The following is a 16,354-nucleotide window of genomic DNA, read 5'->3' as shown; positions in this document are numbered from 1 at the left end:
ACTAGCGAGAGGCACTTCCTAGAGCGGCACTTCCTGTACGCTAGAACAAAGGGCGGCGACGTCACTTTTCACTCGACATCCTGCGCATGCGTCAACAAGCAGAAGCCAATTACTCCCTCTCCCTTTACAAAGATTTCGCTTTCTTGAATAAAATACATAAATGTTTATTTATAAATAAATGTTTATCTCTAATTAATAAATAATCTTATTTCTAGAAACGTTTTTACTTGGTTCGAGGAGTAACGGAAATGGGCGCTCCACCTTTAAGAGAGGAGGCGGTGCCTTTGTTTTGAGGGACATCCCTGGCGGCCAATAGGGCGCTGCGCTTTTAAGAGCCAAGGGAGGAGGCCGTGCCTTTGTTTTGATGGACATCTCTAGCGGCCAATCAGCGCCCGCTTCTGCAGGGCCAGGAAGATAAGGGAAAGAATCGGGAGTCTGCCGGTTCGAGGCGGGCCTTCGGCAAAATGGCACCGAAGGCGTTCAAGGTCCGCGGACCCGAAGGAGGCAGAAAATTCGGGGTGGCGGCCAAAAGCTTGAAGGAGTTGCTCGCCAAAGCCAGGGCCCTGCTCCAGGTGAGAAAGGAGGGTTGAGGACCCCCCAAAAACACAGAGAGAGCCCCAAATGGGAGGGCGCCACTGCCTCCTGCTGGCGGCGCCCTGGAACTGCAGCCCCATAGGAAGTGCTTTATTTTCTCAACTCCCATCAGCCTTGGACAATGGGGAAGGGAAGGGGATGATGGGTGCTTGTGACGACATGTGAGACGTCACCAAATGCAAACATATATACAGTGTATATATGCATCCATTCCATAGGGTTCATTGGCAGCTCTTAGCAACAAACCCTCGACTGAACCTACATTTCAGTTACTCCTTTCATCTGTCCTTTGTGCTGAAATTAAGGCTCCTTTAACTGTGGCTTGAAATAAAATGTCTGAATGGAGCCAGTGTCTCTGGACGAAGTGGGTGATATGGCATTTGAAGGGAGGCCATATTGAGGATGCATGGAGCAAGCTTGTCTTCTGCTGCTCCAGAGAATAGGACACAGAGCAATGGATTCAAATGAGAGGAAAGGAGCTTCCAGATCCTTCATTCTTCCCAGAATGTTCAGGGGTGCTATGATAGCCCTGTTTAAGCATTTGAAGGGATGCCACATTGAGGAGGGAGCAAGCTTGTTTCCTGCTGCTCCAGAGAATAGGACACTATAGAGCAATAGGTGCAAACTACAGTAAACATTCGGAGAGACTTCCTGAGAGTAAGGGCTGTTCAACAGAGGAAGACGCTCCTTCGGAGTCGGCTGGGGATACTTTGATTGTGAATCCCTGCATGGCACAACAGGGTTGGACTGGAGGGCCCTTGTGGTCTGTGATTCTGTGTACTTTGCTAGCAACAAAACCTGGACTTCACTGCTCTATGAGGAAGGCTGGATTGGTGGCCACCTCTTTGACCCGCGTGTGATTTCCCCCGCAGCTCCCTTGCCCTGGGTCCCGGCTGTGTCTATACGAAGACGGGACGGAAATGACGGAGGCCTATTTCAAGAAGGTGGAGGGTAACTCCGAGCTGATCTTGTTGCCCCCGGGAGAGAAGTGGCAGGGCTGTAAGTATGGCCAAGGCCTCTCCTCCTATGCTTCCTGCGCTTGTCTGCGCTCAAAAAGAAGGGACGCAGCATAGTCATGGAGTTTTTCTGGGGGCAGAAGGCTGTACAGACCTCCACAAGGGACTTAACACTCCAAGAAAGGGAGAAATGGGGACAGGATGCATCTGCACTGCACAAATATTGTAGTTTGACACCTCTTTAACTGCTGCTGTGGCTCAGTGCTTTCGAATCCTGAGATTTGTAGTTTGTTAGCTGAGCTCTCTAACAGAGAAGGCTAAATCATCACAAAACCACAAACCCCAGAATTCCATGGCGTTGAGCCGTGGCCGTTAACACGGGGTCAAACTGCATTATTATTCAGGGCTAATTCCTGGTCTCTTTTGCTATTCCTTGACTCCTGTCCCCCGCAGACGTGAGCGAGATCCAGCGCTTTCTGGATGCGTTTTCCAGCCGAACGGACGACGTTGTCCGCGCCGCTCAAGGCTTGCTCTCCGACGAACAAGCCCCCAAGAGACGGAAACTGCTGGCGGACCTGATCCACAACCTCAGTGAAAACATTGCTGCAGAAAGCCGAGTGGACGACGAAAAGTGGTTCCAAGGTGAGCTCTGTCCTTTACACACCTATTTGTTTTCCTTTCTCATGTACTTTACGCTGTGGAATTTATGCTGGAATTACACTGGCATTGGACTCCTCTTACTGGCAGCACCAGTAACTATACTGGTGTCAGTGTCATTGGCTGGGAGGAAAAGGCTTGTGAAGGAGGTCAGGAAGATAAGAAATAGGCTGGCAGACTTGGCCTGCCTTCCTTTGCCATCACTGCAAAGGAAAGTAGAAGCCCTGGCATATCACACACAGAGTCTTCTGGTTACTGCTTTCCTTTGGGCTCTCACCGCCATCTTAGTCAGCAATACTGACTTTCAATGGAAGCCCTCAGCCTCCATGGTTGTTGCGCCGTTGGATATACTTGTAGTATATCAGCAAGTGGGTAGGCTGATAAGTGGCTACACAACATGCTGAATTTGCTACAACCGATTGAGACCATGGCATCCTTTCCTTCTCTTCCAGGCATTGAATCTCGCTTTAAGACGAAGTCCAGCTACATGCGGTACAGCTGCGAGAGCAGAATCCGAGGTTACATGAAAGAGGTAGCAGTTTTTATATTCAGACATTCAGTTGCGCTTGCCCATCATTTTGGAAAGATTAAACAGTTGATGAATCAAGGTCTTCAGTTTTAGCCCCCCAGTCTTGCAATTCTGTTTATTAACTAGTACATTTATCTGGAGTTTTCTGATCGATGTTGATGATTTTCATTTATAATTTCAGTGCAAAGTGTAGTTTGACTGGTAGTGGTTTGTGAATTGGAGCAGGACACTGGCAGATCAGTGTTTGAATCCCTGCTCAGCCATGGAAACCCATGTTTCTTATGTTTCTTGTAAGGTTAGTAGTTATGCGTCCGCCATCCATCCACCTCTCCGTACAAAATTCCAACAGATTGCAGAAGCAATGATGGAGAAACTGAAGTCGGAGAGGTACAACGGCTGCTACTTCGACCGGAGGGAGGAGGAGAACGTGTGTCTTTGCACGCCAGAAGGCTGGTTTTCTTGTCAAGTAAGGTTTATTCTTGGAAACACACATTTGAGAAACATTAGCCCCCTCTGGAGACGTAGGAGAGCCACATTCATGCCTGCTATAAACCCCGCAACTTAACCATTTTTGCCCCCAAATGTTACCTAGGGCACATTGTCACCATGTTTGGGAGCCTTCCTGGGCCATGTTAGATCCAGAAGAGGACTCTTTCTCCCTTTAAACAAAAGGAAGTGAGCAGAAGTCTGTTCCTGATTCAAAAAAGCCTCTCTTGAGGCTAGATTAGTTCAAAGTGGACCCAAAACGTGTGGAAATATCCCCTACATCTCCAGGGATATTTTGAGGCTTGTTTTTGGTACACATTTACAAAATTTTTGTGAGGCTTGTTTGGCCAGAGGGACTTCTCAACATGGTACAAATGTGCTCCATACTATCCATGGCCTGTTACAGACTGCCAAAATAAAGCTGCTTGGGGTCTCTTTGGAGGTATGCTGTTTAAATGATGCATGGGTCCTAAGAGTCCGGAGGTCGCGCCAAAGCCACACTCCATTCCTAAGCACTGGAGTGCAGCTTTGGTGCAGCTTCCGGATTCTTAGGGTGCATGCATCATTTAAACAGTATACCTCCAAAGAGACCCGAAGCAGCTTTATTTTGGCAGTCTGTAAGAGGCCTATACTATGCATTTTGGAGCAGTCAGAACTAATAATAAAGCTAGCACATCAGGGAGTGATATCTAGTTTTTACGGTAAAGGATTGTGTTCGAGGCAAACAAACAAAACAAACAAGCTTCATTTATATACCGCTTCATACCGCCTAAGCAGTGTCTAAGCGGTTTACAACTGTAATAATTTGCCCCCAACAGTCTGGATACTCATTTTAGTGCCCTCCTTGGAAGGATGCAAGCCTGAGTTGAGCTTGAGCCCTTTTGCTGGTCTTGAACTCGCAACCTTGTGGTTTTGCAGTACAGGCATTTAACCACTGTGCCACCAGGGCTCCTGTTTTGAGAGAGGCGCCATCCAGTCTTCCACCGCCTTGCCCTGCGCAATGCAATTTCTCAGCGTCAGCTCTTTGTTGTTGTATCTCCAACAGGGGCCTTTCGACACCAAGGACTGTCCTTGCAGACACTCCATCAATCCTTATGGGAACAAAGAGAGTCGGATCCTTTTCAGCACCTGGAACCTCGACCACGTGTACGTACCTGGGCAACATCCGATGGACCGTGGCGATCAACGTATTGTGTGTGGCATCCATTTTGGATGCTCAAAATGAAACGGCTTGTTTGGTCTTAAGGGGGACTGGGTGCCAGTGTTTGGAGATACAGAATACACGCATCTTTATGCACCAAGGCGAGGGGACTTATGTTCCCCCAAGTCACATTTCATTGCAGAATCCATACAGAATTAAACTTACAATGGAGGCATTCTGCAACAACACACATTTGCACACACTAACTCTGCATTTCAGTAGCTCCATGCGTGTAATGCCATGCTCCATCTCCTTGGTGATGGTTAAAACCTCCTTTCTGTTCAAATGAAGAAGCTATAAAATTATAAAATTTCATTCATTCATTCATAATCTTCAAGGGGAGGTACTGGAGTTTTCTGCCAGAGAACCTTAATGCTGTAGTCTAGGAGAGTGGGCCAGAGAACAACAAATCCCACAGTTCCATAGGATGGAGTTGTGGCAGCTACTGCTGCAGTTGTGTAGTGTGGATATACATGTCTTCTTGTTCTCCTCCGTTTCAGAATCGAGAAGAAACGGACGATCCTCCCGACGCTGGCCGAAGCCATTAAGGACCGGGACAAAAGGGAAGTGGACTGGGAATATTTCTACCAGCTGTTGTTCACTGTTGACAATTTGAAACTCGTCCACATTGCCTGCCACAAGAAGACAAACCACAACCTTGGCTGCGATAAAAAGAAGATCTACCAAAAAACGAAACGTGCCCGAAAGATCCGGAAATAACCCTGGCTGGGCGTTTGCTGGGAGTCTGGTTTCTCAGGCTGCGGACAAGAGGAGACATTTCTGAGCAGTGGGATAGGTGACCCCATAGTCTGCATCAGTGGTCATGTCTGTCCATGATCATATTGCAGGCTCTCATCTTACTCATTGCCTCTACCTTTTCCTCCAGCGCCACTTGCCTACTCCTATCTGTGGGGTAGGCAGTACTTTTTAGAAACCCCAAGCTGAAGGCTTTCTCCAGCATAGGTGCTCTTTTGGAAGACCCATCCAGAGAAAGAGGTCCAACCATGTCTTTGGGTCATTGGTTTCATTGCTCTTGCAGTCAAGAAGTTTCTTCTTATATCCAAATCTATCCTCCTGTAACGTGAAACCATTAGATGTGGTCTTGCTCTCTAGGGCAGCAAAGAACAGGCTTAAACCCTCCTCTCTAGCATAGCCCTTGCAATATTTGAAGATCGCAATCCAGTCGCCCCTCCATCTTCTCTAGCTTGAATGTGCCCAACTACCCCAACCTTTCCTCTTACATTTTGTTCTCCATAGCTCTTAGCACACTGCAACCTGCTTCTTGAATACATTTCCTTAGGAGGACTTATGGAAGCAAGTACTGATTCTGTGCCTTCTTATATTATTTTGCCTAGTAAGATGCAACAGTATAATGCTTCATTGTGTAATAATTGTAGAAACGAAACCAGAGTTGTGATAAGAGCTCAGTTCTCAGGGATCCAAGTAACTTTGTATTAATGTTTTTAAATATAAACATTTCTGATTCTCTGGAGGCAGATGTATCTGTTATGAGAAAGGAAAGGCCAATGAGCAAAAGACAGGTCGGGCCCTCCCTTATCCAAAATGCTTGGGACCAGAAGTGTTTTGAATTTTGGAATACCTGTATTTGCATATATGTACATAACAAAATACTTTGGCGATGGGACTCGAGTCTAAATATGAAATTCATTCATCTTTCATGTACACTTTATACACACAGCTGAAGGTCATTGTATACAACATTTTAAATAATTTTGTGCATGAAACAAAGCTTGTGGACACTGAACCATTATTATCTCAGCCACCCATGAATAAAGGTTTGGATTTTGGAGCATATCAGATTTCAAAATTCCGGATAAGGGAGACTGAACCTGTAGTGTGAATTCATGGCCACCAATGGGCATCTGACCAGCTCAGTGCTTGGGAAAGGCACCTTTTGGACTGCACTGCCTAGAGATCTGGGAGATGTAGTCCAAAATGCCCCCTTTTTATGTTTTAGGAGCTGCCCCTTGAGATGGAAACTGTGAAGAAAGAGCTTGGAGAAGAGAGTAACAGCTGCCTGGCTTTCTGTACATTTTATTGATTTCTGCCTTGAAAAGAAAAAGCAACTTCCTTGCCAATGTGAGGAGTGCTTTCCTTTAGAAAGCCTCTGGCTCCTTTCCTTTCCGTCATCAGGAAAAGTGAAACCCGGAGAGAAGATTCCTCCCTGCTGTGAATAACTTTGCAAAACAGGCAGTGTTGTATTGTTTAATTGGTTCTCAAGTGCTCTAACTGCTGCTACACAAACCTTGGCCAACAAAAATATTGTAGTCAAAAGGGATGGCAACCTCTTTGAAAAAGAAAGGACTATAATAAGTTTGGGGCACCATGAATGTGCAGATAGTTCGTCCTAAGATTTCTCTTTGCATCTCCAAGCCCCTTTTGAGAGGTTGTGCTGTTAAGACTCAAGGTCCCCAAAACCAGTTACAGGTCGCCATGTTTTCTCTCCCATCCAGAGGGACAAGGACATCGAATGCCCACACTCAGCTTCAGAGTGAGCAGCAGAGATCAAGCAGACAACCTGCTCCTTGGTCAAATAAAGCAGGCACCAAAACAAGAAAAGCAAGCCTAATAACAGCGAGAGAGAAAACTACGGGGTCTCTGAGAACTATGCGTCCTCTCTCACCATTGCAGTAAGCAGTGCTGTCCAAAGAGGTTTTCTCAGGGAAATACTAGTCCCAAACTGGCCTCTTTTAATCCTGCTGTCCATGGCTCTGCGGCCATGTCAGGATGGACCTTTCCAAAGAAGAAGCCACCCTGTTGAGACAGAGCTCTAGTCCCTGGCTGCATGAGAGAAAGCGATAACGGAAAGGGGAAGGTCTGCTCTGGGCCCTCAAATGACCTCCTCCTCCTCCTCCTCTTCGTCATCGTCGTCCTTGGCTATGAAGTGGGCCTTCCGGAACTCTCTCCTGCTGGGGGTGGGCCTTGTGAGGGGAGCCGGCGGAGGATCCTGGGGGGACAAAAAGCACAGCCCAATTCAGCCTTAAAACCGGGAGGCTTCAGCAGGGCATGGAAATGGAGGAGATTACAAAGGCAAAATGGGAGAGCCAACAAAGTGTTAGAGCTGAAGTTTGGGAGGAACAATCGTTGGAGTTCAGTTCATCTTGTTGTTGTTATTATTACTGCCACCCCCCCCCCCCCCCCATCACCACCGTTGTCCCAGTCTGCAACTCAAGGCAGGGGTTGTAGCGGTTGAAAGAGACACAGCTGAACAACATACCAAATACAAAAGTTTTTTTTTAAAAAAATCATTAAACCATCCATAAAATCAAAACCAGTGAAAAACACAGCCATTAACAACAGATAAACGAAACACAGATGGAGAGTACGGCACAATTCTGTGAGCCCAGTCTTCAAAAACAGCAGAGATCAAGGAGGGTGCCAGTCTAGCCTCTCTGGGCATCTACTCAACCAGCCCTGCTCCGGAATGGAATAGAACAGGACAGGAATTGCATTTTTATGCTGCCTCTCCAGCAGGATCTGGGAAGGCTCCAACACACAAGTGGCGGCTCTCATCCCACCAAGAAGCCTAGCCATAGATGTTGTGGGATTTTCGAGCTATGTGACCATCTCTTCTGGCCACAGGCCTTTCCAGACTAGGTCCACCTCCATTTTCCTGCCTCCCCCCTTCACTTCTCTCCTCTTTCTCCATCCCCTTTTCCATCCTATCTGGACCCCTGGTATACAGTTCTTTTTTACAATTCTTCTATTGGTTTTAACTGTGATTTTATACTATTGTTTTAATATCTCTCTGGTTTAATTTCTTTTTAATATTACTATGTTTGTATACTGGGGGGAGGGTTAGGGGTTTCTTAGAATTTTAACTGTATCTTGTTTTATTGTTGTAATCCGCTTGGATTCCAAGTGATTAAGCAGAATATAAATAAATGTTATTATTATTATTATTATGTTCTAGCCTGAAAAACCCTCAAAAAACTATGGATGTTGGCCATGGAAGCCTTTGACTTCACAAATCCTATCCATATCCTTAAGATGTTCAAAGTGAGACGTATCCACCAATACCTGCTGCAAGAGCCTTAAAAACCAAAGGCTAAATAAAAAGGTCTTTTCCTCCTGGCGGAAAGACAGCTACAGTTTATGTGGCCTTGGAGGCTTTGAAACCAAACATATGGCACCCAGGCACACCAAGGTTATTCAGGCATATACCAGAGGAAGGATGCTCAGGCTTATCCTTTGAATCCTGGTTCAAATTGTTGCGTTTCTCTTACCTGCACAAACGCGACGCTTCCAAAGAACCGGTCCACCGGCAGTGGCTGGTTACTATCCTCGTTCAAGAACGCACTGTTGTCCAACTCCAGCGACGGGTTCTCTGCTTCTTCTGGCTCCATCTCCGAGTCATCGGACAACCCGGCTCCACCGCTTTCCTCTTCTTCTTTTACCTCCTCCTCCTCCTCTTCTTCTTCCTCCACATTCTGAATGTGGGGCTGGAAATGAGCTCCACCGTCACTTTTTAGAAAAGAGATGTCCGAATCTGACGCTAACGGCTGAATGCAGAGGCTGGGTTGCTCTGCCGCTGGCATTTCGGCATCCATCTTGTGTTCCAGCTTCCCTTCGCTCTGCAGCATCATTGTGCGATTGTGCGGATTGTCTTTGTTGGAGGACTTATCTGCAGGTTCTCCTGAGCGAAGTCTGTGGCTGGCACTGGCGCGATGATCGTCGTCTCTTTGCGCCTCTAACTTCCCCGGGTTCTTCTTTTCACATTTCAGCTTCTTGGACGGCCGTGGGTCGGTCGCTTTCTGTGAAGAACCCTGTCGACAAATTAACAAATAATTAAAAAAGATAATAATCCCAAAGAGTTTAAAAGAAAAAAAGACCGCTGCTTCCACTGCAAGCAGATCATTAGTCTAAAATGGACTAATACTCTGAATACCCCTCAAAACCCGCCTTCCTGGCTCTGATTGTTTCCAATTGATTTTTAAAATGTTTAAAATGTTATTTATTACTGTTATGTAGGGATTCTATGATTCTATTATTATTATTATTATTATTATTATTATTAAGAGTCATCCTAAAACAGTCTTTCTCAACTCAAACCCAAATGGGATTACAACGCAATTGTGGAAAGACTTTGTAAAAAGGAACTTCTTTGATGGCGGCTTTGTTAATTAAGGTCCAAAACACACTGCAGAAATAATCCAGTTTGACACCAATTTCAATTGCCTGGGAATTAAACTAGGGAACTCTGGGAACTGTAGTTTGCTGTGGCACCAGAGCTCTCTCAGAGAAGACTAAATGTCTCACAAAACTACCATTCCCAGAATTCCCTAGCCCTGAGCCAGGGCAGTTGGAGTGGTCTGAAACTGGGTTATTCCTGCAGTGTGGGTTGGACCTAAGATAGGCCTAAAGAAAGACAGAGAAGGTCAATGGCAGAGAAGGCAAGGAGACCAAGAAGGTCTGAGCAAATGCAGCCTTAAATCATCTTCATAACCCATTTTTAAATTAATTGCAAATTAATCTTAAAGCTATTCAGAAGAATTGCTTAGTCTGTATGTCTCTTCTAATGAAACCTAAATCTCGGAATAGGCCTCAAGGTTATATTAAACAGTAATGCCTTTGCAATGAAAAATGACGATTCCTCGTTAAATCATTAAAAGCCAGTTCTTCAGGGAAGCGTTTGAAGCCTGACTGAAACCAAGTCTTTCCTAGTTCTGCTGGTTCACTTTTGAAATGGAAAAGCCAAGGAAGAATGGACACCTGTCATAGAGTAACGCAAAAAGAAATGAGGACGGCAGCCAGAAAGCCATGAAAGAGAGAAGAGATGTGAAGAATAAGAGACGGAGGGAAGAAGAGGAGGGAACTGGAAAGAGGGATCGTGGAGAAAGAGTGCGATGGAAAAAGGAGACACAGCACTTCTTCCCTCGAAGGAAAAGGGATTAACGCCAAGGAAACCCAGGGGAGCTTCATTGGCAGGAGAGTGATTGGGGCCTTTGGGAGAGAGATTTGGGCGAAGGAACGGAAGGGGCTCCGTCCCTTTTAGAGATGCAGCAACAGGAGGAAGGAAAGGAGAGTCAAGGGTTTCTATACTTGAATCATGACTACTGTATGTGTATGTGTATATATATATATATATATATATGTTTTCATTACACACACACACACATATATATAGCCATTAAATATATATATATATATATACACACACACACATGAATTGACAATTTGTATACTTGAATGACACTATATATATATATATATATATATATAAAAGAATTAATGATTTGTATACTTGAATGACTCTCTCTCTCTCACTCTCTCTCTCTATATATATATGTCATTGTTCAAATATACCAATCATTAATTGCCATATATATATATATATATATATATATATATATAATTCACAAAACTACACATTCCCAGAATTCCATAGCATTCTTGGGCCTCCCTCGCAGGGCTGTTTTGGAGACTAACAAAGCATGAGGGGGAAAATGGACAACCTGAAATGGCCGCCAACCTTAGGCCCATATTAGCATGTATTTGCATAAATCAGCGTATTCAAATGAGCGCTCACCCTCCTGGGCCTCATGGAGGAGGCCGCTAGTCCCCAACCCGGTCCGCTCCACTGGTTCCATCCCCTGACTTCCGGCTACTTCCGCTCTAGACCCTCCTCCAATCAGGACGCACACAAGAAGCCCGCCTCCCCGAGTCATTAGCCCCGCCTCCTATTCCCGAGGTTTCTTTACCCCTCTGAGAGGAACCAGTGTCGCCATCTTTGTTGAGGGCATCCCTCTAAAAGAGACCTATTTCCTTCAGGCAGTTCGTGAATAGTCAAAGGCGGCTCAGAGGTTTCTGCGGCCATCTTTGTAGAGGGCAAGGTTGCCAAGCACGGGATACAGAGCTACGAAAAGTCTAGAGCACTATGCTATCTCGGTATCTTTTAAATACCAGTTTGCCAGCTCCAGTTCCCCTCCTTTGAATCCTGGGATTGTAGTTTGGATCTGAAATTCCCACTGTTCAGACTGCTCTACAAGACACACCTGTTATTTATTATTATTAAATATCATAATATAAATACTACTACTACAATATATTATAATATAATAATAATATAAATAATAATAATAATAGCATATTATATTATGTTATAATAAACAAATATATAATATAATAATATAAATAATAAAATACTAGAATATAATATAACATAATAATAATAATAATTGTTATGACATTATATTATTTTGCTACATCCCCATGATAGGTTCGGAAACAGCTTGAAGGCACCCGACAACAACAAAAGCGCAAGGGTTCCTTGCATTTGGGATTATCCCAAGGGTTCCTCCAGGGTTAAAAAGGGGTAAGAAAGTCTGGTCCAAACTCTTAGGAAATACTGATGAAATGAAGTTTGGCAAATGCAGGTTTCCTTTAAAAACTGCCTTGAAATGAACCCTGCTGTACTTCCCCCTTTGGCCACTAGGTGGCAGCGCAAAGCAAGGAATCGCGAGTTGAACCTTTGGCTGAAAAGCAGAGAGACAGAGCCCTTGCCACGGAGCAATGCAAAACGCCTCCAATACCCTCGCTGCAACCCCTCCCCAGAACCTCCCATTTATGCACAGGATGCTGGGAGTGGTCGTCCCACACACCTGGCCCTGTCTCTCCCTAATCTTGAGTTACATGCTATGGAATCCTGGGATTTCTAGCTTTGTGAGATATTTTTGCCTTCTCTGTCAGATGGATCTGATGCCAGAACAAACAACAAGTTCCATAGCATTGAGCCGTGGCATTAAAGCAGCGTCAAACTGGGTTATTTCTGCAATGTGGATGCAGCCCGAGAAAGCCAAATATCTTGCAAAACTACCAATCCCAGCATTCCATAGCATGAAGTTAAAGCGGTATCAAACAGGGTTATTTCTGCAGTACGAATGCAGCCTCAGAGGACTAAATATCTTGCAAAACTCAAAATCCCAAGATTAAAGCGGTGTCAAACTGGATTATTTTTGCAGTGCGGATGCAGCCTGAGGAGACTAAATATCTTGCGAAACTAAAAAACCCATCATTTCATAGCATAGAGCCATGGCAGTTAAAGTGGCGTCAAACTGGGTTATTTCTGCAGTGCGGACGCAGCCTTAGAAATTGGAAATCTGAAAGTGGTACCAAAAAAGAAAGTGCCTTGTATCAAATGTTCCTCAATTCCTGACCCAGAGAGCAAAGCGCTTCCAGAAAACAGAAGGTCTCTTTGTAAACGTCTTGCATTATTTAGCGCCGGTTCTTTGGGGAGTTTAATATAAAGGGGGGGGAAAGCAATGGCAACAAGGCCAACAACGCAGAAGCCCTTGCGTTGTGTAAATGTATTGTGTTGCTGCATCCGCTCGTCGGAGACCGGGAAACCTGTTTTACAGGCGTCTCATTAAAAATGAACCGGCTGCATTGGTTTTGGCACGTTGAAAATGACTTACGCCTCTGTATCGGGATGAATATTTGATGCACCGGTTTATTAAATTCCTGCCATTGTCACGTTGACATGAAATGTATACAGAGCTTTACCAAAGCAGGTCGGCAATATGAACGATGGAGGGACAGAGAAAAGTTTGCACTGCAGAAGTCATCCAGTTTGATACCATTTTAACTGCAATGGCTCCATGCTATGGCTTTCTAGAATGAGTAGTTTTGTAAGTGGTTTAGCCTTTTCAGGATGCATCCACATTGCATAAATAATCCAGTTTGACACCACTTTACCAACCAAGGCTCCATCCTGTCAAACTTGGCCGTCAAAAGTGGGGTCAAACTGCATTATGTTTACAGTGTAGATGCACCCCTGGGTTCAAGAAGAAAAGTGTCAATGTGTTCAGTTCATTGCTGATAAACTGAGAATTCAAATCTTGTTGCATTTACATTCAAAGGGGAAAAGATGAATGATAAGTTCATGTCAAATTGCTGTTTCCGGTGTGCGGACGCAACAACCCCGCCATTGTTCCAGATCGGTGCGCCATCCGTTGCTGTTTCAAGTCATTTCCGACTCATGGCAGCCCTAAAGCCCACACACAGATATACATATATATGAGAACCATCCTCTGGCGAAAGGCAAGAGCGTAATCTGTCCTGGAAGCATTAACTAATGGTTGCAAGATGTCCGCCAGCATTCGCCAATGTAAATTGACAGCGATTATTAATTTTTTTCTGGACTGTTGACCCATAAACTGTGGCAGCGACAGCATCCGGCTTCCTCCAAGTCCCTGGTTGTTCCTCCTGACGCTTTTCATATCCGCGCACTTTCGTTTCGAAAAGCCCGGCGCACATTAAAAAGGATCGCTTCTGGCATCACCCCAGGCATCGCCTGGAGCCAGACCAGGGAAAGCGGAGGGCGATTCCAGCTCAATGGCTTGCATGCGGCTGCTGGGAACGGTTATTCTCGCAGCGCATGCGGCACGAACGGCAATCGAAACAACGCCGCTGCCTCATCCTGGTAGATCTGCTTTTCATCTTCGGCAGAGCTCACTTTCTGGGGCCATAATATCCATTCTGACATCTGTAGCGCAGTCCTTCCTACTCTGTCTCTCTCTTTGTGTTTCCTTTCTGCTTTCAGTTTGCAATCCCCAGAGCCTGGCAATCTTAATTATTATTTATAAATATATAGTTATTTATAATACACACACACACACTTGTCCCTCCACATTCACTAGAGTTAGGGGCACAAGACCCTCACCGTGAATATGGAAAAAGTGCAAATAACAAAAACACCATGGTTTTACTTGAGAAGACACCTCTCTAGGAATCTCTAGGTCCTCCATGGCAACTCTGTGGTCAATGTCCAACAGACACTGACCATAGAGACGCACTGGAGGAGCTATAAAGGCCTAGGAGAGTGTCCTCTCTAGGAATCTCTAGGTCTTTCAGTGCCACTTTTAGTTAAATTTGACCATAGAGTTGCGCTGAAGGACCTAGATATTCATAGAGAGAACGTATTAATCAAATCTGTGAGTAATTAAATCCGCAAATATCAAAGCCGCAAATATGGAGGGACAAGTGTATATATATTTACCACACACACACACACACACACACACACACACACAGTCGCTCCATTGGAGTTTTGCATATATTCAAGCCCCATTGTCTTGAATATAGGCTTGGGTGTGTGTGTGGGGGGGGGGGGCTGTGCAGGTGTGTGCCACATTCATTCTCTCTCTGTTTATCCCTTGCGCATAAGCAAGGGTCGCAAGTCCAAAAACTGCGAGAACAGAGGGAGGACTGTACGTATATATGTTTTATATATATATGGCCATCTGTCAATGGGGATGCTTTGATTGAGATTTCCTGCATGGCAGAATGGGGTTGGACTGGATGGCCCTTGGGGTCTCTCCCAACTCTATGATTCTATTTATATATATATATATATATATATATATATATATATATGCAAATAACATACCAACAAAAAATACACCGATTACATGACACCACTCCTTTTTGCCCTGGATTGGGGCCGCTGCAGCCGCATGCCACGGCCTCAATCTGGCCTTCGGAGGAAGCAAAAAGCAGCAGCAAAATGCATCTCCTTCTTGTAGGGCACCATATCAGCCGTGGCACGGCATGATGACACCCTTTTGGCTCTGCGTCATGTATTTGGGGATTTAAATGCCATCCAGACTTTGGCCAGGAGGAGAAGGATGCTGTGCGTGTGTATATATAATCCCTGCTTGCCATGCGCAGGCTTTGAGAGGGAGCTGCAGGCCATGTTACCCGCAGAGGATCCGATCGACCTGCTCCAAATAGCGTTTGTTCTCTAACCAGGCGCACCGCTGGCTTTCGTGAAAAAGAAGAAATTCTATGGCACCTCGGGCCATTTCATTAAAGACTCCGCGGATGCAACCTAAAAGTTAATTCCCTCCCTTCCACCTTTTTGTTTCCAGTTAGAGGTATGACCCCCTCATTGCAAAATAAAGGCGACAAGGGCAGCATTATGCGCCGTGAGGCCTGGAGAGGAAAAGAAGAAGGCCTCTTCCTTCCGCTCGCCGGCTGCGAAGGTTTTGGTTTCTGTGGTGAGAGATCATTAGACTTTGCACATGGAGGAGATGCTTCCATCCTCATGCTTTCTTCCATTGTTGCTGCTTTCAAACCATCCATTCTCACAATCTCCCTTTCTTGTTCCTCCTTTTCCCCATTCTCCGTTTCTTCTCCTCTCCTTCTCTCTTTTCTCCTCTTCCTCTTCACTTTTCTTCCTTTTCTCTTTGGCCTCATGCCCACTACATTTTAAACCGGTTTCTCAAATTGGTTTGAAGCGGTTTAAATGATCTTGGTTCACATGCAAACCGATTTGGAGAGGTGGGGGCATGCGCTAGACCCATTTAACCCATGTTTTTTGACACCGATTATTTTTTTCCTCCTGCGTCTTTTTTGATAAATCAATTCCACGCAAGTGTGTACCAGATGCGGATTGGAATCGATTTAATCGCCTGAGAATTGGATAAATAAAAATGCGACGGTAACAGTTACAAAAAGGGCAACATAACAATACATGGCCTACAGTCACCTTGGGGTCTCCATAAGTTGGAAACGACTTGAAGTCACACAACGACGAGTTGCAGATGCATTGTGGTTTGCGCATTGGACTATGACCCATGATAGGTCTCTATAAGTGGGGAATGACTTGAAGGCACACAACAACAACTACAACAGATTTACCTATGGACCTTCTCACATGAGGCACTGACCGCGCTGGAATCGTGGCCCAAATGCTTCAGTCACACTTCTCAAATGTCATTGAGGCATTTCGCTGTTCTTCTGTTCTCAAAACGTTCGCGGAGCGGCCATTTTTTTGCACAACGGAAGATGCCATTATCATGGAGACAGCTGCTCCGTGGATGATTCTTCGACGGGATGCACTTCAGTGACGTTCCAGAAGCGCGGCCGGCAATCTCACCTCTGCGCTTCTGAAGCATTTGGGCCACAATT

The 16,354-nt window shown here is 45.2% G+C and overlaps 2 protein-coding genes across 3 annotated transcripts; one reads left to right on the top strand and one right to left on the bottom strand.

Moving 5' to 3' along the window:
* Positions 1-112: 112 nt before the first annotated feature.
* On the top strand, positions 113-6,572 carry DFFB (DNA fragmentation factor subunit beta). 2 transcript variants are annotated; one of them, XM_089534523.1, is made up of 7 exons: positions 113-572; positions 1,467-1,593; positions 2,004-2,192; positions 2,660-2,739; positions 3,086-3,202; positions 4,268-4,368; positions 4,924-6,572. In XM_089534523.1, exons 1-7 carry the CDS (start codon positions 465-467, stop codon positions 5,141-5,143), a joined length of 942 nt encoding a protein of 313 aa, XP_089390649.1. In that variant the 5' UTR covers positions 113-464; the 3' UTR covers positions 5,144-6,572. The 2 variants fall into 2 exon arrangements, with proteins under 2 accessions (XP_089390649.1, XP_089390648.1); XM_089534522.1 differs by having other exon boundaries at positions 3,032-3,202.
* Positions 6,573-6,635: 63 nt separating this feature from the next.
* Positions 6,636-11,060, bottom strand: CUNH1orf174 (chromosome unknown C1orf174 homolog). Its single transcript, XM_089534524.1, has 3 exons — positions 10,974-11,060; positions 8,671-9,210; positions 6,636-7,391 (listed from the first exon to the last, which is right to left on the bottom strand). The coding sequence occupies exons 1-3, from the start codon at positions 10,986-10,988 to the stop codon at positions 7,275-7,277; spliced, it is 672 nt and encodes a 223-aa protein (XP_089390650.1). The 5' UTR covers positions 10,989-11,060; the 3' UTR covers positions 6,636-7,274.
* Positions 11,061-16,354: the final 5,294 nt, after the last annotated feature.

Source organism: Sceloporus occidentalis, unplaced genomic scaffold (assembly GCF_023333645.1).
Source record: "Sceloporus occidentalis isolate IW3139 unplaced genomic scaffold, rSceOcc1.0.p SCAF_8, whole genome shotgun sequence".
Taxonomy (NCBI): domain Eukaryota; kingdom Metazoa; phylum Chordata; class Lepidosauria; order Squamata; family Phrynosomatidae; genus Sceloporus; species Sceloporus occidentalis.
Note: the sequence above shows the minus strand (reverse complement) of the source record. Positions and strands in the feature narration are given on the sequence as shown.

Excerpts from the sequence above, each read along its gene's own strand:
- CUNH1orf174 (XM_089534524.1), bottom strand. Across the intron at positions 7,392-8,670 it reads GAAGCGTCGCGTTTGTGCAG|GATCCTCCGCCGGCTCCCCT; the intron begins GTAAGAGAAACG and ends TTGTCCCCCCAG.
- DFFB (XM_089534522.1), top strand. The coding sequence starts at position 465 with ATGGCACCGAAGGCGTTCAAGGTCCGCGGACCCGAAGGAGGCAGAAAA. Across the intron at positions 2,740-3,031 it reads TCCGAGGTTACATGAAAGAG|GTTAGTAGTTATGCGTCCGC; the intron begins GTAGCAGTTTTT and ends GTTTCTTGTAAG. Across the intron at positions 3,203-4,267 it reads AAGGCTGGTTTTCTTGTCAA|GGGCCTTTCGACACCAAGGA; the intron begins GTAAGGTTTATT and ends TATCTCCAACAG.